The 23,809-nt window shown below is 37.1% G+C and overlaps 2 protein-coding genes across 2 annotated transcripts; one reads left to right on the top strand and one right to left on the bottom strand.

The window, feature by feature from the left end:
* The first annotated feature begins 22 nt into the window (after positions 1–22).
* On the top strand, positions 23–3,545 carry LOC131781100 (biogenesis of lysosome-related organelles complex 1 subunit 2-like). Its single transcript, XM_059097754.2, has 4 exons — positions 23–251; positions 1,195–1,314; positions 1,611–1,715; positions 2,579–3,545. Exons 1-4 carry the CDS (start codon positions 29–31, stop codon positions 2,608–2,610), a joined length of 480 nt encoding a protein of 159 aa, XP_058953737.1. The 5' UTR covers positions 23–28; the 3' UTR covers positions 2,611–3,545.
* LOC131781101 (nucleolar RNA helicase 2) lies at positions 2,732–23,793 on the bottom strand. Its single transcript, XM_059097755.2, has 22 exons — positions 23,663–23,793; positions 22,037–22,172; positions 19,373–19,436; positions 18,663–18,747; positions 18,366–18,449; positions 17,885–17,904; positions 17,599–17,673; positions 17,052–17,090; positions 16,457–16,535; positions 15,476–15,572; positions 14,686–14,774; positions 13,728–13,867; positions 13,116–13,175; positions 12,468–12,557; positions 11,625–11,681; positions 11,101–11,205; positions 10,337–10,456; positions 7,991–8,064; positions 7,429–7,588; positions 6,644–6,772; positions 5,150–5,194; positions 2,732–4,395 (listed from the first exon to the last, which is right to left on the bottom strand). The coding sequence occupies exons 2-22, from the start codon at positions 22,135–22,137 to the stop codon at positions 4,141–4,143; spliced, it is 1,968 nt and encodes a 655-aa protein (XP_058953738.2). The 5' UTR covers positions 22,138–22,172; positions 23,663–23,793; the 3' UTR covers positions 2,732–4,140.
* Positions 23,794–23,809: the final 16 nt, after the last annotated feature.

Genomic DNA, 23,809 nt, shown 5'->3' with positions numbered 1-23,809 from the left:
GACCTGGGAAGCACACTACAGATCCAATATGGCGGACACGGAGGCGAAAATGGAACCAAACGCTACACCTCCAAAACACGAAGCTAGCAGTGATGATAAAGACGCACACGATACTTCATATGAATCGAAACCAGAAGAGCCTGTCGAAGGACTAAAATCGGAAGCTTCAGGTGGAGAAGTGATGTCTTTAAAAGACTGCTGCAGGGAGGCCTTCGCCAAGATCACCGAATATTTGAACGGCGAGCTAGCTGGTAAGCTGGATTAATGTCATAAAATACGTTCAGATGGTACAAAATTTGCTGTTTACGTATCTTAGAATATTACTATATATGAATAAATTCCAATCGACCCATGAAAACCGATGTCGAAACTGTTGTCAATTGTGAATCGTATGGTCGTTTGTTAACCCCTATACACCTAAGCTAACATCAGTATGTATATTCTCCATATTGTTCTCTATATATTTGCTATGGAACAAACAAGAAGAGTTTTTCAAACAATCAAGTGCCTCTTTGGCTATCGTGACTATCGTGACGTTAATGTTTGATTCAGGGTAATACTCTTGTGAGAAATTAGATACTAATCTTTCCTAGGAATTAATGAGTTAAGCCGTAGATCTGTAAAAAGATATTCACTTGACACAGTTAATGCGATTGATACTTTTGGGATCGGAATACTACAATTTAGTAGACGCCATGATGGGTTTAATGTGATCCCAAGGAGGGGCAGGGAGGGAAAGGTGTATAGCATCCCATATCTTCATACCTGTTGTGAGCAGGATATCATTATTAGGACTTTGGTGTGTTGCTCTTGTTGTCTGCAGGAAAGTATAATAACTTGAGCAATGACAATTAGTTTCAGACTCCAGACTCGCCTTAAATGTCTCTGTGACAGAGAAATACCTGTCTTGCAGAGCTGATAATGGAGGCCTGTTTGCAGGCTATACACCTTTTCTTTTCCTATTTTTCCCCTTTTTGTAAATTAAAACAGCCAATTTTCTGAAGCAAGTAGTGATTTTTTGTTTACACTCTACCATGGTTTCTGCCAAAAAAAAAAAAAAAATGGTGAGAACTTTACCCAACACCCTCTGATGATTTCAGCTCATTGCTAAGCATTCGCTAATTAGGATCATGCTGTATAGGTTGCTTCTCCAAAGATTACTTTGACCATTTCCTAATTTTATATTGTTGTTAGGTTCAATACAAGATTATGTTCTTCTTGAAAAGCTGAATAAGCTGACAATTACAAAGTACAGTGAAATGTCAGACACTGCAAAGACACTTATCACAGTCATGGAGGAATTAGACAAGAAATGTAAGTTCTTCACTGCAAAAATCTCTAACTTTTTCATGACTTAGCTGTGATAAAAATAAAATAGACTGTAAGCAAATTAAATTTGCACAGGGGGTAATCCATTCATTGATATATTTTCCATTTTTACATTATGGTCTAAACTAAAAAAGATAAACAAATTATTGGTTGATGTTCCCTGCCTTTTCCCTGATTTTTTCCTAACCTGTGGCAACTTTGTGTAACAAATATGTTGTTGTAAGAGAGGAAAAAGAACTTCTAACAACAAAATAAAATGATTTATGAAATTTCTTTTTAAGATAAAAACCTGGAACCATATTTAGAGCAGATCGACAAAGTAGAGGAAAGTGTTGCAAGCCTCGAACAAGCCGCGTACAGACTGGATGCTTACTCTAAGAGACTAGGTGAGGAAGAATGTTAAATTATAGTGGTTGATACGAAAGCAGTTTCCAGTTCAATAACAAATTAAAGTGATCCTGGATTGATTTATTTTTGCTTTGCTTTGCTTTGTGATTGGTCTTCAAAATTCACACCACCATCTCCACCAATCAAATGCAAAAATAAAACTAATCTCTATTTGGTCACCACATTTTCATGCACCTCAGGCAGGTTGTCTGTTTTTAAACTGTGATTTCTTATTGGTTAATAAGAGAAGCTGTGTTCTGATTGGTAGATGTAATAACTTTGAAGTTGGTTTTTCAACACTCAGTTGAAAACTGCTCTATGGGCAAGTAAGACTTTGTTGTTTATTACATGAAGGTTTAAACTCTTTCCCTGGCAATATCTCACCACTAACTCTTGTTACAGTCTTCCATAAGTTTGTGATGTTAGTTTAGAGAATTTAGTCTAGGATCAACTTATAATCCCCCGATTGACATTCTTCTTTAATCTCATCATATGTTTGCTTGAAAAATATTTTGATACTGTAAAGAATTCTGTCCTGATCACTCATGGGACAAGGGTAAAATCGTCTAATTGTTGGGTAGAAACACACAGAATTTCCCCCAACAAGGGGAAGACCCTCCTCAGTTGCAAGTAGGAAGTATGAATTGGGAAGGGGATGCGATGTTTTGGTATTTGTGGGTCCAAGAGCATGGGAAAAACGGAAGCCAGCTACAAGGTCGTGGGAAGTGGTGTTGACCGAAAAAAAAATGGGAATTCCATTGTTAGTTTGCCAAAATTGTTAATCATTCCCTGCCACTGGTCTGAATATGGAGCGAATGATGAATGTAATGGCCCTTATAATCTTTTTCCCATTTATTTACAGAGGCTAAATTCAAGAAGTTGGAAAGAAGGTGAACCGAAATTTGAATGTTCTTCAGGATAAAGAGTTAGAATTTAGTCACGAAAACAGATTACTCCAGACAATTTCTACAAGAAAAGAGGTAACCTGACATGGGTGAATTGATAGAGGACTAGGTACCAGAAAAATGTTTAACATTTAATTGTGACTAGACAATATTTATAATTATGAAGTAACTGAGAGAGTAAAAGCACACTGATTGGCCACAGACGTATTATTTATGGCTCTAGTAAAGCCATGGAATATTGAAGTTTATTTTATAAAAGCAATAGACTGCACTCTCTATTGGTTTACCATGTAATAACCCTCAAGGGATGTTGGAAGCTCACTCAATGTGGAACACCCAACATACCAAGTGGTTTACTATGCCAGTGAACCGATTAGAGTGCAGTCTATTACTTAAAGAATCAGTACACTGTCGTGAAGACAGGTTAGGAGAATATGACAAGTTTTTAGTTAAAAGGATTTGGTGGGGAGATGCCTTAGTGGAGTGTAGATGCACAGTTTTGTACAAATGGCGCCCTTAATATACTCTTGGGAAAATGGGAGAGAAAACCTGTTGAGTAAATACACAGAAGAAAAATTTCAATATCTGATCTCTCTAGGTAGCTTAAATTTTTCCAAACATTGTCAAAAGTGGGATGGCAAAACAAACCTTGTAACCTCCCTTTTAAGCACCAAAATTCAAAGTCCTACCGTTCTTATTACACAGCTAAGAACTTAAGTTGCTATCTCATCTACGTCATTATCTAAGAAAATGCACACCCACCCCTCCCCTAACCCAACAACAGTCAACTGACAACAAGTTAGGGTTGATGTTGAGTTGGGGGGGGGCTAGGTGTGCAGTTGCTCAGATACATTGATCCTTTTTGTTCATAACCGAAGTGTATTTGCGTGTTTTACTTGAAATAAACCTTAAAACTAGGTGGCACTGAACGTTTCGTTTTCCTTTCCATTGGATGTTTGGGCTCAAGATTGAACTTTCTCATCAGCAGGTTTTGTAAATGCGTTAACTTTACCAAAGGTCACCCGGATAAACCACCAACTACCACATTATCTGCGAATTGAGCGGCAGAAAATTTATTGGTGAGCTTCTAGCAGAGTGGGGAAAGTCGCGCTCAAGTTAATAGCGAAATTAAACTAATATGCTTGCAGTTCTTTTTTTCAATAATAACATACACCTTTCAGTAAGTTATTCAAATACTAATTTACGTAAGGTAAAATAATTTTAGTAAAAAGCTTATAGTAACTTTAGAAACAGCGTTTGCAATATGGACTGAACCTTCAACAATGTCTTGATTCCTTTCAATACGAAGCCAAGAAATATTCATGAGAGGAATCTGATTGAAATGATCACTGAACACAAGATACATTTCAGAAAGAAATTATTCACAGGAAAATTCGATCAAATAATATGCTTTAAAGCTAAAACCTCGTTTGGAGGAACCAGCTGAAATTTAACGCCCTGCGTGAATGAAACCTGACTGTCCTCCCCAAAATTTCACAGCCACAGTTCGTTTGAGTCGTTACTGCCACCTTTTCAGAACTTCTGACGTTCTTCCAAATTCAGAAGATCTTCGAAAAGACTGTCGTCCACCATAACTTTCACGTCTTTCACGAAAACCGCCTGTCTTTGCACCAAATCTTCGATCCATTTCACCGTAACTGCGAATCGACCTCGTATCTCTCGTGTCACTGCGTTGCGGTCTTTGCCTCAACTCTGGCAGTTCAGATATTTTCTCTACAGCAGAAATTCTCCTTTCCTTAAGAAGATTTTCAACCTAAGCGTAAAAAAAGAAATTATCTCATATAAATAAGGCAAGAGGATTGCAAAGGGGGATCCTGTTTCACGCACAAAGTTCAGAAAAATTCACGCTTCACAAATACTTAAAACTGCATTTCACGCGTCGTAGATTAAAAAAGGGAAAACTTCAAATTTCTCATCTTGTGTAAAAGATTTCAAGGAAAGGTTTCTTAAGATTTTTCCAAAACGAAAGATAAATCAGTTTATTCTATTTCGTTTCCCAATATTTCCTTTTGATTGAATTTCATTAAAAAAAAGCGTCTCGATCTTGATAGTAAATACGGCAAAAAAGAGATTCCATATTGTTGTGCGTCTGTTTGCCAATAGATCACGGATAACGTCAAAAAGTGCCAAAGTACACAGCGCAGCCGCATTTTCACGTCTTCTGTGATCTATTACTGTACAGACCCACAACAACACAGAATCTGTTTGTTGATATGATAAAAACACGGAACAATTGTCAATGGTGACGCCATCTTTGCGTCTGTCCTCCATTCGATCATAAATGCGAATCAATCGAAATGCGTGCGTAGTTCAGCTTCTTATATAACATTCTCAAGATCACAAGCGACGAAGTCATTAGCAGTATGGATATTCTGCTTCCCATTCTGTTGGTGTGATTTTCATTACACCGTAATCGTAGCTCTGTGCATCTGAAAACGGATTTGATTCCTTCGCTTGAGAAAACCAGCCTTTGAGTGATGAGGTACGATCAATTATTCCCAACTTACCCCCATTAAATCTTCGAGATGATCAGGCACATCCATTACCACACCCTGTCGAGTACACGGCAAATACAATACTTCAGTGAAATTCGTGGAAAAAAAGAATTACAAAATGTCGATATCCCCCCCCCCCACGAAAAAAAACACAATAAAGCAATAATGCACCACGTACTTTGTATTAACTAGCTTCGTATGATTCGAGAGTAACCGCAAAGCTCAGATAGCAATTATCAAATACAGAGGAGAGTATGTCAGTTAAGGGTATTATGCAGAAGAGATTAATTTGTTAAAAAAACCCCCCGTCATCGTCCTTATATTCAGCGAGGCTTCTAAAGATAAAATAGAAATACAATTTCCAGGCAGAGAAAGCAAAACCAATTCTGAAAATGTTTATTTATCCCTGAGTTATTTCTACCGCTTTGATAACTATGGAATTGGAGTGGGTACAAAAATTCTTCTGTGTAACTATATTTTCGGAAAAACATCAAGTCAGACTGGGGTCCAACAAATTTTATCACATGGGGCGGTTCATTCAACGAGATCGAGCGAAAATAGACCTTACTCGCCTTGTTATCTTACTGTTTCGTAGGAGACCATTTGACGGTACTCTAGGGATTACAATCTAAACACATTACTCAAGTTCACGCCTGGATTTAGCCTTCAAATTTAAGAGAAGGAATAAGACCTCCCGAGGATTTAACGCGATCTGTACTGGACAATTGGTATTTAGCTCAAATAAGGTTTATCAACCTTTGGACCCCTGAGAGTGACTTGCATCTAACTTCTCATTACAATATCACTCATGAATCAAAGGTCAAGGTAGGAGAATAAAGGAACTGATAAGCAAACAAAGAAGCTCTTGATTGTTCAACAAATTCTCCCTGTCAGCACCTTGCGAAATGTATCGAGAATAGTATGAAGAATATGTAAACTGATGCTGGGTCGTAACGGGTTTAATAAGCATGTAGAGTACATCAGCTAAAATAAACAATCACAGCGCACGTGATTATTGAGAGATACGACAAGTCAGGGCGTGAAATTGCGCCTAATACAGGCGCCAATGCGACTAAATTTTTCACTTTGGCGACCAAATCCTGAAAATTAGTCGCCAAATTGGCGACTAGAATGTTTTATCATAACCTTTCCAAGAGATGTAGTGAATTAGACTTCGTCGTTAAGTTTGTTTCCAAAACGCAGCACATGCATCCCTATCGATAACTAGACGCCATCTTGGATTTAGTTGAGCTTAAACGTTGTATATCAACCATCCTAGTGTCCACTTCGTAGCTCCTTAAAGATCTTTTCCCTAACTTAATTTTTGAGGGTCAATCTAGAACTCTGACAGCGTAAAAAAAGGTTTTGTTTGTCTTTGGAAATGGCGACCAACTTTTTTTGAATTGGCTACCACTTTGAAGAATTTAGGAGCCAAGTGGCTATCCGAAAAAAAAAATTAATTTCACGCCCTGACAAGTGATGTAACACAAATCAAATACTCCTTACCATACTGTCCTGACAGAGTCTCATGTTGCGCGCATGTCTTTTTATCTCTGGGAACGTTTCCAGTGCCTTCCATATGAAGCCTGTTCCAGACATCTCCAAACGAGATTTCAATAAGTAGGTGATGAAACCCTGGGACACGAAACGAAAACAAATCGAAACAAAAGAAAAAAAGCAACGACCAGATTTGAGTAATATGAAACTTCTGTCACTCTCCTCACGATCTCACTACACTAAATGGGTGACACGAATAGCTTAAAATAACTTCTCGGCTAAATAGTGTTATCTTGATTAACAAGCGCTCTAGGAGAGAATTATCAATCAGAGTTTTGGGAGATAAGAAGGCTCTGAAGCCTAATTATTTTCTGAACAATTTAACATCAATACTTTGACTAAAATCCATCACAAACTTTTCAGTGACTGCGCACGATTGGTCTAAATGTGTCACGTGACTGCATATTACCAGACTTGTATCGTAAGGTGGCGCGAGTTTTCACGACCAATCTTGGAGGACTCTTCAATTCAAGTGAAATAACTTGACGCTCTACAAAGCTGCATTGTAATGTAATGGTTTGAGGGTGGCTATTCCTGAAGAGAACCTCCATCTTGACTGGCGTTTCTTCAACCCGTGCGGAAGTCATCATCACATTCAGCGCCACCTGGGATAATGCCTTCCCACATATTGTTGAATCGCCAGTCAATGTCGGCCTTAACGGGGTGGAAATAGTCCTTGTAGGACAAATCAACTCTCACTACCGGCTTAATAACATTTACTGCACAAAACACACCTCTTCGCCTGTTATGAGAGAACGCGATTTGATCTCTTTCGTGTTGGAGATGTGCGCCAGTGCAGCTGCTAATGCTTCAACAGCTCCCAGTTTTTCCACCAGCGCTTGAGCAAAATCTCGGAACTTCTCCACCACATCAGGAGAAATTTCTTCAATAAACCTGGCGAAGAGAATGATGATCGCATCAAACGTATAAAAAGTAATTCTCTCAGCTAGATAATCGTAGCATGAAAAAAAGACCAAGGCCTAAGGGTAGACAAACCACATCGATGCAAACGAGTTCGAGCACAGACCGGATACACAGTACATATTCAGCCATCAAACAATCAGGGCCAGAAGTAAAAAGACCTGAGGAATTATGGGGAGACAAAAGGTGGAGGGGGACGGGTGGGTGGAAAGATTATGTGCTTTGGAGTAGAACCCGTCCAAGAAAAAAACGGCTATACTCAGAGTGATACTCTTTTTCCCCTCATGCTATGGAAACCGGGGCAACTGCTGACGGAAATCTTACCCTTATGTATCTTAAGGGGTGTCTTTAGGATTCAAAAAAGTATGTTCTTACCTTTCTGCATCTGAAGCAGATGCCTTAATGATATCGTCTGCTGATGGAGGTGTAATGCGCTTAAATTTGATTCCCTGAAATAAATAGATTAACTTGTCAATGTATCAATAAATAAATGACTATACAAAACATGAAGGTAAAAAAGTTTGAACCAAATACGTGATTAATCAATCCCCGTGACAAACAATAATATCCATACAGCGTGTATTAACCCCTTAATTAACAAATAGTTAACAGTCAAGGCTTATCTATTTGTTTTATAATAAAGAATCCGTTAAATTCCCCAAGAATTACTTTCAATTTTCAAAACAAATCTTATTTCCAAAGCGAACAACAGTGTCGTCAGCATGCTCTATACTCTCATAAAGCACGCTACAATAAGCCAATCAGAATTCCTGTTAAATAATTCCTCCCAAATAACCTGATTGGCTGTACAAGACTAAAGCTGTCAAAAATGTCAAACCATCAAAGTTCATAAACCATCAAAGTTCATATTCTGCAATAGTTTACAAACTAAAATAGCTCGGCATGTCGAATTTAACACTTTTGCCTGAAGTTTTTTAGTTTCTAATACAGGATCTGAAAGTGAAATGTTCAGTGAAATTCGGCCCAATCGTGGCTCACAAAAATACGCAAGTTATTTCACATTACAAGTAGAAAACAAACTGTTCAAGGCGAGTGTATTATGAATGAACAACAGCCGAATTCACCAAGACAAAAAGATCGCTCGGAATGACAGCGCCGTAAAACTCGGTTGCAGTGACTGATCTGGCCTTCCACTCAACGCATCGGAAAGGTAATCAGGACAAGCTCTTATTTTTTCACTCGAAGGGTAGTCGATTTAGTTCCTGAGGCTTGCTCCACTGCGATGACCGAAGATCGCCATGATTAGCTAGCCGCGATAGACCTTAAGTCTTTGACACCGTCATGATTAGTATGAATTTTAACAGTTATGCCAGGTTATATTTTTCACAATTCCTGTTTTTTTCTAGTTGAAATCGAAACTCTATATACTACACAAGTGTTAGCTGTGTTTGATTTTTATTACCGTACGTAAACTCGCAATCTAACTGAGCGTGAAAACCGTTAAAAAAACTCGGACTGTCTATCTTGTTTTATCTTTGAGGATTTTTGTCTCTGCTCACGTTACAGTAACGTAAATTACTGCGCCTGGCATTTTTGCAAACCTTTGCTTGCTTGTTCCGAAATTTCACTTTTATTAACGAAAGAAAAGCTAGAAAGAAGTCCCGGAAAAGGTCGGACATACGATTTGGCAGATGGCGTGACAGCTTTAGCTCAGTTCTATGCTCTATACTCTCATAGAGCACGCTCTTTCAACCAATGACAGTACGTGTTATATCCGAGCTTTATTATAACTCCTATTAGTGACCAAGACCGAACATCTCCTTACAATATCAATACAGTATCACGCAAAAGAGTGATGAGAACAGGAAAAGTATCAATTACGGGATTATCAGTTGATCCAACTCCAAATTCTCGGAGCTAACGTCATAAGAATTGTATGGAAGTCAGTAAGGAGAATCGCTGATGAGATCTTAGGAGTAAAAGGGTTCAGGGGCCAGTCATTGATCATCGCCTGAGGATGGGGAGGTTGGAGTATTTTGGATGTAGCACCATCAAATTTACCTAATCCCCCTATAAGGCTCTGTACCATTCTCATGGTACCCCCCTCCCCCTTCAATGGCAGTCAACTAGCAGTCAATTTTCTATATTATTTTTCTGTATACGACCGATCCTTCCTCTGTTCCCCTTAAAACCACGTGATCCCCCTAATTCTCCACAGTCCCCCTTCACACACTGTTGGCGACGACTGATCTCCCCTCTGTTCCCCCTAAAAACTACGTGATCCCCCAAAATCCTCCAGCCCCCTTGACTGATCCCTAAAAATAACATACGTAACATTAAAAGGATCTGAATGATTAACACTTTAGACTGAACTACACAACATCAACACACAGCGTTATTTCTTATGCGTTATAAAATGATATCTGGTGAAATCTTAATTGAATACAAAGTACGGGTTAATTTTTCAAGATTACAAATTGTTTAGTCTCTTGAAAATTCACTCGTTTATATCCACTCCAAATTGTACTCGTACTCATTTGATAACCCAAGAAAAATTATTGTTTAGATCTGCTATTTGAACCCCATGCTGCAGAAAAAAAAGGAAAAAAAACTTGTCATTGCAAAATCACAAATTTGCGAAATAGCAATCCTGAGAACTCTTTATGTCACACTGCAAGCGACTCAAAGTTGCTTAAAAGAGGAACATGCTACTGAATGTGCCCAAAACTAAATAATCAATAACCTCAATGATACACTTACAGTACTTTTCTCCACTGCACGCAACTGCGCCAGCTGACCTGGACCGTGAATTACAACGCTTACTCCATTACGGCCGGCCCTACCCGTTCTTCCTGAACGATGGATGTACATGTCAAGATCCTGAAGGGACACAAAAATTAACCCTTTAATTCCCAAGGTCTGAATGTAAATTCTCCCCTCTCGCTACTTCACTTTTTCTTGTGAATCAGTCACAAGGATTTAGTGTTAGATTAAGATAACAACTTCTACCTGATAAGTTTGATTATTCTTAGTAACAGTTTGCTGGATTATGTGTGGATATTACAGGGAGAAGTTACATGTTAATCTATTCTGAGAGTTCAAGGATTAATATGCAACTTCTTTGTAATCATAAAAGCTAGTTGAGAATGCAAGGCATATATGTGGTTTTTCTAAATAAAACGGGATGCAAATGACGACCGAAAAAGACAAAACGAAAAAGAAAAAGTAATTTTGGTGCGTCGGTGGATCGCGTAATTGCTAAGTGCGTCATGAATGGTACCTTTGGCGGGCCGTAAATTTAAAACTGGGTTTGTCTCCGCCAAATAGATATTTATCTTCAATTTGTCCTACCTTTGGTGGCTAAATACGAGTTTGTTATCTCCAATTGCGTGTTATAACCTGCTAATGACTGAATTACGCTTTCGACGGAATTGACTTGCCTAAAGAGAGCTTAATGAATGGCAGTTAGAAAGCTGGACTAAAGGAGCCAGAAAATAATGTAGAGATTGTCCTTTCATACTCACCTTTGGTGGTTGCGTTAGAACAACCAGGTCCACTTCAGGGATATCCAGACCTCTTGCTGCAACATCTGTGGCTACAAGACACCGAACCTTTCCCTCGCGAAAACTCTAATAACAAACAGTTCGTTGGGAAAAAAAATCAGTGTTTCGGCAAAATGAATAGAGAAATTTTAACCCTTTACACCATAAGATCAGTATGCATATTCTCCATTCTGTTTTCTATACTCTTCCTAAGATGCTGATAAGGAGATTTTGGTTAACAATCCGGACCTCCTGTACTTGTTGATCATTTTCAATATTCTCATGACCTTAATGTTTGATTTAGGGGTGATACTATAGAGAGAAATTAGATGCTAGTCACTCTTGGGGGTTAAAGGGTTAATTGAGAAACCTTACAAATCAAGGACTGTTTTGCTTTGGTTCACCCTCACAAAAATGACACATCATCGCAAAAAGCAACATTTAAATGTATATTTTCCTGGACACCCTTAAATTCATAATACAGTTAGGCACGACAGGACACATACCCTTAAGGTTATCTCTCGCTGTTCTTGATTAATATCTCCATGAAGAACTTGTGCATCCTAAATATAACAAAAATAGCAGGATGATAGATGTTATGCTACTACTGTCAGAAAGACACAACAATAACGATGGAACACCGTTAACTTTTGTAAAATGATAAAGTTTAAAAAACAAAGACCGTAGCGGGCTCTCCAAGTCAGCAGTCTGTGTCACATATGCAGGCTAATGTAGTGTGTGTAACTGCGTTATAACTAGTGCCTTTGAGTTCTCGAGAAGTTTGATTGACGGGTGCCAGGAAGGGAGGCTCATTGCTTGTTTACGTGGATTTTTGACAGCAATGGGGAGGCACTCTATCATGAGGTTAGCTGACTGCACCAACTTCCGCGCAGAGTTTCAAAGGAAAACATGAGAAACAACTGCTGTCTCGAAAAATAAGCAAACGAAAATTGAAACGTTCATAGAAATCTGTACTGGAAAGGACATAAAAATAAGGAAAAGGAAAACTCGAGACTTTTCGAACAAAAAGCTTATTCGAGTAAGACGTGTCCTGTTGCGTTACCGTTTTGTTTAGAGCTTTATCAAAAAAGGTTTTACGCTTCTAAAACACCCTGACTTACTAGGCTGTGCAGTTGAGATAATTTGGTTCTGACACCCTGAAAGCACGCCACTAAGTCATTACACCGTTCGCAAATGCGCAGACGTTTAACGGTTGTGTTCGGCAGGGCAACCGTTGATCTGAATTAAGCATTGATTTTAGAGGACTATATCCCTCAAATCGAAATTATACCTAAGAATCTTAGCTTTAGAATTTGACACCAGTGAGCCTGCCTAAAGCTATAACATACTTGCTTGAGGACAGAATTCAATCCCAAATAGCTTGCTTCGTTCCTTGTTTCGGTAAAAATGAGCGTTCGGCTGTGGGCGCCGCAGTATACCTGAGGTGAAGAGAAAAAAAACAAAGATGTCCTAATGTCAGAGAACATCAGTAACATAACCGAGATGTTAGGAACGCCCTGATTGGTCAAAAACCTATCACTTATTGCACCGATAACCCATTGGAAACATTTAAAGTTTATTTCATAACCCATTGTCTGCCCGCTGAAGTTAAGAACAATTAGCTACAGGAGATACTAAACTGGTACAAAAACAGCAATCAATCAAATAATTTCATTTAGCGCACAAATGGCTGAACGCGGAAGGCAAGAAGAGTTAATTTGAGGGTTTTATTAACATTTGCCGTAAACATCATGCTTAACTCTTGCAAGTTACAGCTGTAAGAGTGACCATCATCCAATTTCTCCTTACAGTAATAATGCTGAATCATTCATTAAGGTCATGAGTGTAATGGAAAAGATCATCAAACTAAGAAGCTTTGATTGTGAAACAAATTCTCCTTGTCAGTACCAAAGAGAGTGTATAGGGAAGAGTAGGGAGAAAATTAATATTGATGTTGGGGTGTAAAGGGTTTTAAAATCTCTCTGACTTTCACAAACCTGGACAACGTCACTTATTACGGAAGCCAAGTTATCCTTGTTGGCCTGGACTGCCAAGTGCTAGAATAGATAAAAAAATCAAATCTGATCAGTACGGTACTACGAAAATCACCATATGTTAGTTATGTTAAAATAGTTGGTGTGCATAACTCAAAATTGGCACAAGACTTCTTTGCGCTTCTGCTACTAAATAATACAAACTGTCTGAACTGAAAATTTTTAGCGCTTGCTTACGAAAGCTGGTCGCAAACGGGGGTTCGATTTCAAAGAGCCTGCGGCCGCAAACAAAGTTTTACAAGCCGCAACAAACTTTTACAGTAGACGAGAACAATTCATACCTTGCCTGAGAGGTTATCACATGATAGCAACAAGAAATAAAAAAGAAAAAACAACAACAAGTAAACACGAAAAACGAAAAAAAAACAAACAAACAAACAAAGCAAAGGCAAAACACTCCTTACTGGAGAACAAATCCAAAACGAGGGAAATTTGAATGAAGTTGTTTTGTTTTGGGTGTCCTGGAAGCAAATTGAACTTGCGTTTCGTCGATGTGTTAAGGTAACAAGTGATTCCGACCTACAAAGGATAAGAAATTAAGATAAACATATCTACCTGCACAGTTTCAGCTGCCTTCAGTGACTGTGTCCCGATAAGATCCACTACTTTCTTGTCTTCACTCATATACTTTTTGGCTGTATTGTGAACCCATGATGGTAATGTTGCACTATACAACAATGCCTGAGGCTTCTCCCCTAAAATGAAACACACACGAGATGAGTCAAGAGAATCGCAATGTTACTGCCGCCAAGCTAGCTGAATTAGAAATGCACCAGACGGACTGGACGGGAGAGTCCGACCCCCAGACAAATCGATACTAAAAGTTTTATTACAACTGGTGTTGGCGCGAATCTACGAGGGAAATATAACAAATACTTCAATCTGATTGGCTTAGCTACACGCTACGGCACACGCATATGGCATGACATACTTGTACATTATCATTATTGAAGAGGAACGTTTGTCTGTCTCAATGACTGTGAATATATGAAAGTAATGTGAACTGCGGTTTAAGTAATGAATATGAAAGCGATCTTCGCAGTAATTATCACTACTTGGGCAGTAGTGAAATAACAAGGCCTTGAAAAAATTCAGGCCTATGCGGGATTTGAACCCATGACCTCTGCGATACCGGTGCAATGCTCTACCAACTGAGCTAACAAGCCAACAGGAAGCATGTCATTATGTTGGTAGCTGGTAGAGCACTGCACCGGTATCGCGATGGTATTCATTACTGCGAAGATTTGCCCATATCATTGTTCAGTTTTGAACGACTTACAGGTTTACTTAATTTGCAAATCCTTGGAAAATGTTGTTTTCTCAGGTGAGGACTATAAATCGAAGGAACCTTCTCTACGTTGCCAGCGTCAATGGTTTGTTGAGGACGTAAGATATATTGATAATATACAACCAATTTTATCTCTTTCCCTCCCGTTACGCACTGTTTTGAAATAACTGACTTGCTCAAAGTCAATGTACATGCTCCAACTTTTAAAATGTCTATTTCAATTACCGTAGCTGTATGATTCTTGAAGAATGTCATCAACAACGTCTGAAAATCCCATATCTAACATCCTGTCAACTTCATCGATGACCACATACCTATAAAACATTATGATTACGTTATAATTAAAAGAAAACCGTAACACCGGTTGCAAGATGGAGCGGCAATTTAACAATAAAGTCGATCCAATATTAGGCAGTCACCAACGGGGAATAGCAAGGTGACCGCTTACCATAGGTTTTACATAATAGGGGTCAAACGCGATAAAAAATGCCATTTCATCTTAACCATAACACTAACAAAAGTTTAAATGAGGCCTTAAACTACTATTAAATTGATGTTATAATCTTATAAAAAACCAAATATTCAACGATCATAACAGTCCTAAGAAGAAAAACAATCTGCAATGCGTTGAGGACATTTGAACACAAAGTGCTAACACTGATTTCGGGAGATACCCAAGAGGTAAACATGGAATAAATTTTACTTTAGAGATTATAGTTAGTCTTATTTGGGGAGTTCTCTTTAAGTGACCGTTCATTACAGGTGGAGGACAAAACAAACAGACTGTTGAGACTTAGTATAGGGTGAGCAAGACCAGAGGTGAAAGTTTCAGTAGCAAAGGAGAAAGAATTTCGAGACTTTGACAAACAACTGATTAATACAGCACCACTTAAGACAGGTTTGATTGTAGATTTACTTGATTCATACTCCATAACACTTCAAATACTTATGGGAAGCCATTATGGGTGAACAAAGTGTGATTTTCTTTTCATATACAAGAAGAATTCAAAATTACCTCAACTCTCTGAGGTTTAGACTTCCATTAACCACGTGATCCATGAGTCTTCCTGGTGTTCCAACTACAATATCCAGACCTCTTTCAATTGCATCAGCTGCCAAAGTCAATATAACAAAAAACAAATTAGTGACCCTAAGTTACAATCATTGCCCATCAAAACAAGACAATGACATTTTGATGATAAGTTACATTCATACACATGTTCATGTAATCATTTCTTATCAATTGGTCATTTTATCATCATTGAATTGCAATCAGAGTATCAAGATTCCTCTTTCCGGAAACTCTTACTACGTCTGTAATGTAAATGCAGAGCCACTCTAATTACCTGATAGTTCATGGTGGCTATGTGCATACAATACAGTGAGTGATTATAGTACATGTATTTCTTGACCTTTAACTCCCATGAGTGACCAAGACAGAATTTTTCCCTACAATATCAGTACAATATCAACCAGATAACTGATCCAGTACTAAATTCTCTAAACTATTATAATTATAAGAATTGTATGGTTGACAGTAAGAAGAATTGCAAATTTTGATCTGGGAGTTAAAGGGTAAATGAAGAGTTTGGCCACTATCTTTGATTTTTACAACTGAGGAAGGCTGATGAGAGTCTGAAATGGAGATGGAGAGTCACCTTAATTATCTGGACCCAGTTGTTCGAAGACCATTTAGCACTAAACCAAGGTTAAATTTTAATTCTGGTTTCTTTATTCCTTTGTTCCAAAGTACATTTACATTTACATTTACAGTTCCATTTTAGTTCATTTTTTTCTTAGTGAGAAGTTTGGCCATCATCTTTGATTTTCACAATTGAAGAAGGTTGGGGAGAGATGGAAATTCCTGACTTAAACATGGTAGCTCAGAGAAAGATTGTGAGCTAGTAAAGCCATCAAGCTCTCTCTTACAAGCTGTCTACAATGACAGAGGATGAGATCAAGCTTATTTACATCTGTCAACTGCAATGTCACTTACCTTGGGGGCCAACTGGAACTCCTCCATAAAAGCAGCCCACTTTTAGACCTGATTTGAAATAGTCAAATTCACCACCAATCTGCAAACATAAAATAAGGGGAATTTAATTTACTTGTCAGTATCAATAGATTAGCCGTGAGTTACAAAAACTCAAAAATATTTCTTCCAAACTCATAAAATTTATCACAAACAAATGGTAATGAGGTACTTCACTTTAAAGAAAAATGAAAAGTAAATCAGGAATTTTATGATCAAAGCTTTCAAAAATATAACAGACCAATACAAAGAGATCCAAATTCAAGTGAAGCTACTTAACCCTTTACACCCTAACATCAATATTCATATTCTCCATACAGCTCTCTATACATTTACTTAAAGGTGTTGACAAGGAGAATTTGTCTAACAATCAAGAGCTTCTTTAGTTGGTGATCAGTTCTTTTATTCTCCTGACCTTAATGTTTTATTCAGGGTGATATGGTACAGAGAAATTAGATGCTGGGAAAAGTTAATCAAAGGCTAATGAAACTTTTTTAAAATGACAATTATTATAATTGCAATTACATGTATTTTGAGAATCAAAAATAAAGATTCCTACCTGTTTACAAAGTTCCCTTGTTGGTGCCAAAACCAACACCTACAACATACAACAAGTGTTTTGAATGATCTCCTAATTGACTTCTATTTTTCACTGATTATTAGATGTTTGAAATAGATTTGACTTCCAATCATATGCTCTTGCATTTTACTTTTGTAACTTTTCCTCTGTTCTCCAATGAACACACGGTCAGGGACACATAAGGTTGAACTCTATTTTATGCTGAAGGATCTTCATGTACCTTCATGTACATACATAAAATTCTCTTCAAATTCAGTAAAATTGATTGACCTATTGGGTTAACAAAGCAGCATAAAATTGGAAAAGACCTCATCAAATAGGAGAATGCTATTACAAGAGCTAATATCCTGAAAATGTGCTAGGGTGAACCTGAGCCTCCCAAGAAACATGAGGCCTACTAGGCCTGTGAAACTACCTGCCTGCAAATCTTAAGTAACCATTAATTTTGTACTACATTTTAGAAGAAACACAGTAAACTCAGGTTCTTAAGGAAATCTTAATGTCTTTTCAGAGCCTTTGCACATACCTTTGGAGCTTGTCTATAAGATTCAGACCGATTTTCTAACTTGAGTTTTTCAATTAGAGGTAATATAAAGGACAGCTGTGAAATAAAGAACATAAATATCATCAACATGAAGCCAAAATTTTAATGTTTCATGTTTATTTTAATTTATCTTCACTTAAGATTTTATCTCTGAAGATAGAAAATATGGACATGTCATTGGAATCCTGCTAGTTGTAATTTTATTTGTGCTCCAGTCCATATGGTACTTGCAATTAGTTAAATGATAACAAGAAAATTTTCCACTCACTGTCTTCCCAGTGCCTGTCCCTATTTAACATGAAAATATATATTTATTAAATGAGTCACAAATTTGTCCTCATATGTAACAAAGCTAAAAAGTAAAGAAATTGACCAAACTCCAAATTGATCTTCTTCTTTATTCTCATCACCTATCTGTTTGATATTTTATGATGTTGTGAGGAGAAATTCTGTCTTGGTCACTCGTGGGAGGGAGTTAGAGGGTTAAAAAATTGTTTGATATTTACTATCTGGGAGGCACTCATTCAAGCCCCATTAATTTTTTCTAAAGGTTTACAGTTTTGTAATTTCTGTAATTGAAGTTCAGCTGAATTATGAAATTTAAAATTGTCAATGATCATACACTGGTCAAGATAAGACATTTTCAGCATGCTATTGGTGAATAAATAATTTCATTTACATCAACTCACTTACTGAATTCACTTTCATTTTGGAATAATATGAAATAACACAAATGTTCCTAGACTTACTTGCTTGAGCCATAACATCTTCACCATCATAAATGAAGTCAAATGTTTCACTTTGGATCGGGAAAAGATGAGTGATGTTCTTTGCTAAAAATAAAAATTGCATTGTCAGTTACAAGAAAGTGTTTATGAAAACAAAGCATAGTAAAAATTTTTGGATTGAGCTTTTCTATAAAAACTGTCAAACTACTGCCAGAGTTGGAGCACCACAATCAGTGTAATGTGACCTATATTTTACTTTGGATAAATTCTATGAAAATATACAAAATCTGTCAATCAGAAGGAAAAAATCAATCCAACCTTTCAGAAGCTCAACAGTTTCTTGAGATAATCTAAATTTTGAGAAGTCCCCTGATTCAAGTTTTTTTCCATTTGAATCCACTTCCTAAGAATTCAAAGTAAACTAATATAAATATACTGTATTATACCATTAAAATAAAATAAAATTATGAGTACATGTACCATCAGGTAATTTTCTCCTAATCTCAAAAATTAGTTACCGCTAAAGCTAATGCACCCTGAGCAGGCTTCAATTCAATTTAACACTCATATTGGACCAAAATATTCCATTGAAGAAAGCTGAAAGTTGCCATGAGAGTGGGAAACACAAAAAGTATCTGAGTTCCCCTGACAAGTGATTTTAAAATTCATCATCTCTTTTCATTTCATTAAAAATCAACATGGTGCTCCTGACAATGTTCATGCTATGATAGTTTGCAGGACATCTGTTACATGTGAATCTTGTAAATAGCCCGGTTTACAAAAAAGTTCCATGTAATCCAGCAGTAGAACGGCTGAACAAGAAATCAGAAGATCAGAACTTCAAATCTTCTTGAAAGACTTTATTTTTCATTTTTCTTGGTAACACAACTACAAAAAATGTTAACAATCTCTTGGTTGGTTCCAAAGCTGATAAAAAGTAGAATTTATTCAGTCACTTTCACAATTTTCAGGACAATATTTGGTGAAACAGGGCATTGTTTTATTGAACTCATCCATAAAATAAGTACCTGTACTTGAGGATGCAATACTGACAGTGCTCTTGGTAGCTGGTAACTGACTGAACTGGGAGACCTGGGGAATAAAACACATTTATTTATTCAAGGACATTTATTTGCACAGTCTCATTGGAAATTTTGCAACAAGTGGTAAACATTTGGCAGGTACTGGTAGTCATCAGTCAGTTTCACTTTTAACAAAACCAAAGGCTTGCTTAGCTTTCAGTGCATTTGAAGAATCTCAAAAGGCTAAAAAATGTCCAACCCTTAGGAGGGTTTACGGTCAACTCGCCGACGGACCAACTCGCCGACGTATAAAATCGAGTAGAGACGTCGGCGAGTTGGTCGTCAATCCAATACAACTTATTAGAAGCTAAACATACAGAAAATTAAACGATATTTAGTAAAAAAACATTGGACATTGGTGAACATCAAACAGGAGCTTAAACATCGGTGAACATTGGTGAACATCACCAATGACTATAACAGCTTAAGACGCGAACGAGTTATTGTGCGACAACAACACCGTAAAGACTCATCATGTCAATCGCTCAGATTTTTTAACGAAAACTCTCTAGACGAGATCTTAAGTAAAAAGCATTTCTTTTTATTTGCAAAAAAGTTTATAAGGATCTTAAGGCGAATAAAGCGAAGTAAACATCACCAACGACTCTAACAGCTTAAGACACGAACGAGTTATTGTGTGACAACAACACCGTAAAGACTCATCATGACAATCGGTCAGATTTTAAAGGAAACTTGGCTTTCTAGTCAAGATCTTTAGTAAAAAGCAATTCTTTTTATTTGCAACGAAGTTTATAAGGATCTCAAGGCGAATAAAGTAAAGTAAACATCACCAATAACTCTAACAGCTTCAAACACGAACGAGTTATTGTATGACAACAACACTGTAAAGACTCATCATGACAATCGGTCAGATTTTTTAACGAAAACTTGGCTTACTAGACAAGATCTTTGGTAAAAAGTATTTCTTTTTATTTGCAACAAAGTTTATAAGGATCTTAAGGCGAATAAAGCAAAGTAAACCTCACCAACGACTCTAACAGCTTCAGACGCGAACGAGTTATTGTGTGACAACAACACTGTAAAGACTCAGCATGTCAATCGCTCAGTTTTTTTAACGAAAACTTGGCTTTCTAGACAAGATCTTTAGTAAAAAGCATTTCTTTTTATTTGCAACAAAGTTTATAAGGATCTTAAGGCGAATAAAGCTAAGTAAACCTCACCAATGACTCTAACAGCTTCAGACGCGAACAAGTTATTGTGTGACAACCATAGCAACCACGCGGAACCACGTTTTTTTTTTAACTTTAAAGAAAGATTTATTCATGATCGAGAACGTTTGATTTACGATAAAAACGATAAAATTCCATTTATTATAAAGATCAGATGAACATGTGAAAGTAATGTATATCATGCAATTACTCTGCTCTTGTAGGTCCGTTTAATCTCGACATCGATTTCAATAATTGGGCTGCTGTTCTTTCACAATTTTCATATTTCTCCCATAATCCAAACACCTTACTCTGTAATTGCCTAATAAAAAGAAATGCTTTTTACTAAAGATCTTGTCTAGAAAGCCAAGTTTTCGTTAAAAAAACTGAGCGATTGACATGCTGAGTCTTAACGGTGTTGTTGTCACACAATAACTCGTTCGCGTCTGAAGCTGTTAGAGTCGTTGGTGAGGTTTACTTCGCTTTATTCGCCTTAAGATCCTTATAAACTTTGTTGCAAATAAAAATAATTGCATTTTACTAAAGATCTCGTCTAGAAAGCCAAGTTTTCGTTAAAAAATCTGAGTGATTGACAAGATGAGTATTTACGGTGTTGTTGTCGCACAATAACTCGTTCGTTGGTGATGTTCACCAATGTTCACCGATGTTTAAGCTTCTGTTTGATGTTCACCAATGTTCGCCAGTGTTTTTTTACTAAATATCGTTTACTTCTCTGTATGTTTAACTTCTAATAAGTTGTATTGGATTGACGACCAACTCGCCGACATCTCTACTCGATTTTATACGTCGGCGAGTTGGCGTCGGCGAGTTGGTCCGTCGGCGAGTTGACTGGTTACCCTTAGGAGGTGGACAGTTTTGCATACCTACAGTACTGAAAACACCTGTACAGTATCATCTTAGACAAAACCTGTTGCCACAAATCTAGATTACACTCCAACAAGACATATCAATAATATTTCCCTCTCAAAAAGCATATTTACCCCTCTCCCAATTCAATGTTACTTGAAATAATAGAGAAAATTGATTGCAAAACATGTAACCAACATATAATACAACACCGATTGATGGGGGAAGAGGACAAGAATGTCTTGTCTTAATAGGGACTGATGCAAGTTAACATGAAATTTGTTCAACTGTCTCAACAGTTTCATCCAAGATTGTAGGTTCTTTACTGAAGACAAAGGGAAAACTGGAGAGGAAAGTTTGTAACCTTGTTTTTCAACTACAAAAGTGCCACATACAAACATTCCTTAAATACAAAACAATTTATAAATGACCAAAAAAAATTGCAAGGATGATTTTGCCTCAAGCATTTCAATTAGCAAGTAAAGAAATATATTTACAGTGCACAGAAATGAATTTCTGTAACCCTATTATAAGCCAACTAAAATTAAAGAACAGTGCTGGGCTGGTGTTTTACCTTTTGGTTACAGAATAAACGGTTCTCAAACTGTGATTTGATGGATGATTCCTCATTCTCGTTAGCAGCAGCATGCTGGCTCTCCTCAGCAAAGCAGACATTTTGGAATTTCACACCCCTTTGGTTGATCTCTAGTCTAAAAACAACAAACAATTTGTCAACATAATAACTATCAAAAGTACTTAATTATAATTTTAATTTTCATTATTAATTTCATCTGTTCATTGCTTTAATTGTATGCAGTCTTAGTTAATAATGACAATAATAATTATTTAGTAGTGAACAATCCATGAGGTGACTCTTCCTGTCACTGTTTCTAGGTTGCTTTGGAATTTGGAATATTGGTTTCTGTGGAGGTAGAAAAACTGGAGGACTTGGAGAAAAACCCTGCTTCCCAAAAATATATCAATCAATAAATAAATAATTAAATAGTTGATTGGTTGATGACAAAGCATGACACTTCATGTGGGTCACCAAGGGAATCTAAAAATCTCTATTAGCTAACTATTGCATGACTATCTGCCTAATTTTAAATGAACAAAGGTCACATATGGCTACCCATTAATACTGGATGTGATTATATCCAACATGAGATGGTGCAGTTAGTTAATGTTTCACTATGAAAAAAAGAAATCCTCTCTGAATATAAAGCTGCTTCTTGCAGGGATTTTTGAAGTCAATTGTTCATGACAGTCTTGGATGTTATTTTTCATATATTGCTTATAAGACAGCTAATTTCTAGTTGATGTTTCCCCATGAAAAAGAATCCTTTCTGAATCCAAAGCTGCTTCCTGCAGAAAGTTGTGTGTAAGATTTCCTCACAGCCCATACTGTTGCAAAGTAAAGCCATAGTCCCTAAGGCAATTTACAGTTTTCATCATTTTTTTCACAAATTGTTCCCTTATTCAAGAACTGCAAACATAGTAAAGCTTAAGGTAAATTTCCACACAGCCTCATACTATTGTAAAACATATTTGTTTTCCCAATGGCAATGTATGATTTTTGTCATTGTTTTCTCTATCCAAGAACTGAATGTATAATGTAGTATCAGGCTGTGCGGAAATTTTACTAAGCTTGGGGCTGTGCAGAAATCTTACAGTGCTATGAAGTCAATTTGGTTGAGTTCGTTGACAGTTTTAAAATATCTCTACCCCTCTGCAAAGCACACATATTAAACAAGTTTGAGAAGGGCATGCATAAACAAAACGTATAACGTCCCACCACGCCTTGTCAAAATAATGTAGTTATGCACTCTGGTAAATAAAAAATCAACAGAAGGCTACTCTGAACTACAATCAAATATTTCAGTCAAACGCACATGGATTACCACGTGTTGACATAACTGAGTGCTGCCTCACCGCTTCAGTCTGCGTCAATCTAGCCTGGGTGATGATTTCACTAGAACAATTTATGTACCTAAGATTATCCTCTTTGAATCACGATCAATTCTTAACAGTCTTCCACGGCAAAGGCATCACACTTATGCAATACATGCCGAAATATTAAATTTGCCGGTAGGTCGCCATTTTGGCATCATATTGGCCGCTTAATGATAAAAAAATATCTCTTAAAGGTAAAAAAATTTCTCTGTTAAGCAGTGCAGTAAAAATATGGAAAAAAACCCACCTTCAACACTTATCCTGTTTATAAAAACCTTTTTTTTCGTGGTTTCAGTCTAATTTTTCTTGCTAAAAATCATACCCCGCACGTAAAAAGCATGGAGGAGGATGGGAAACTGGGACCAAAACATGTTACGACGGTAGAGTTATGTCG

Source organism: Pocillopora verrucosa, chromosome 5 (genome assembly GCF_036669915.1).
Source record: "Pocillopora verrucosa isolate sample1 chromosome 5, ASM3666991v2, whole genome shotgun sequence".
NCBI classification, from domain to species: Eukaryota; Metazoa; Cnidaria; class Anthozoa; order Scleractinia; family Pocilloporidae; genus Pocillopora; species Pocillopora verrucosa.
Note: the sequence above shows the minus strand (reverse complement) of the source record. Positions and strands in the feature narration are given on the sequence as shown.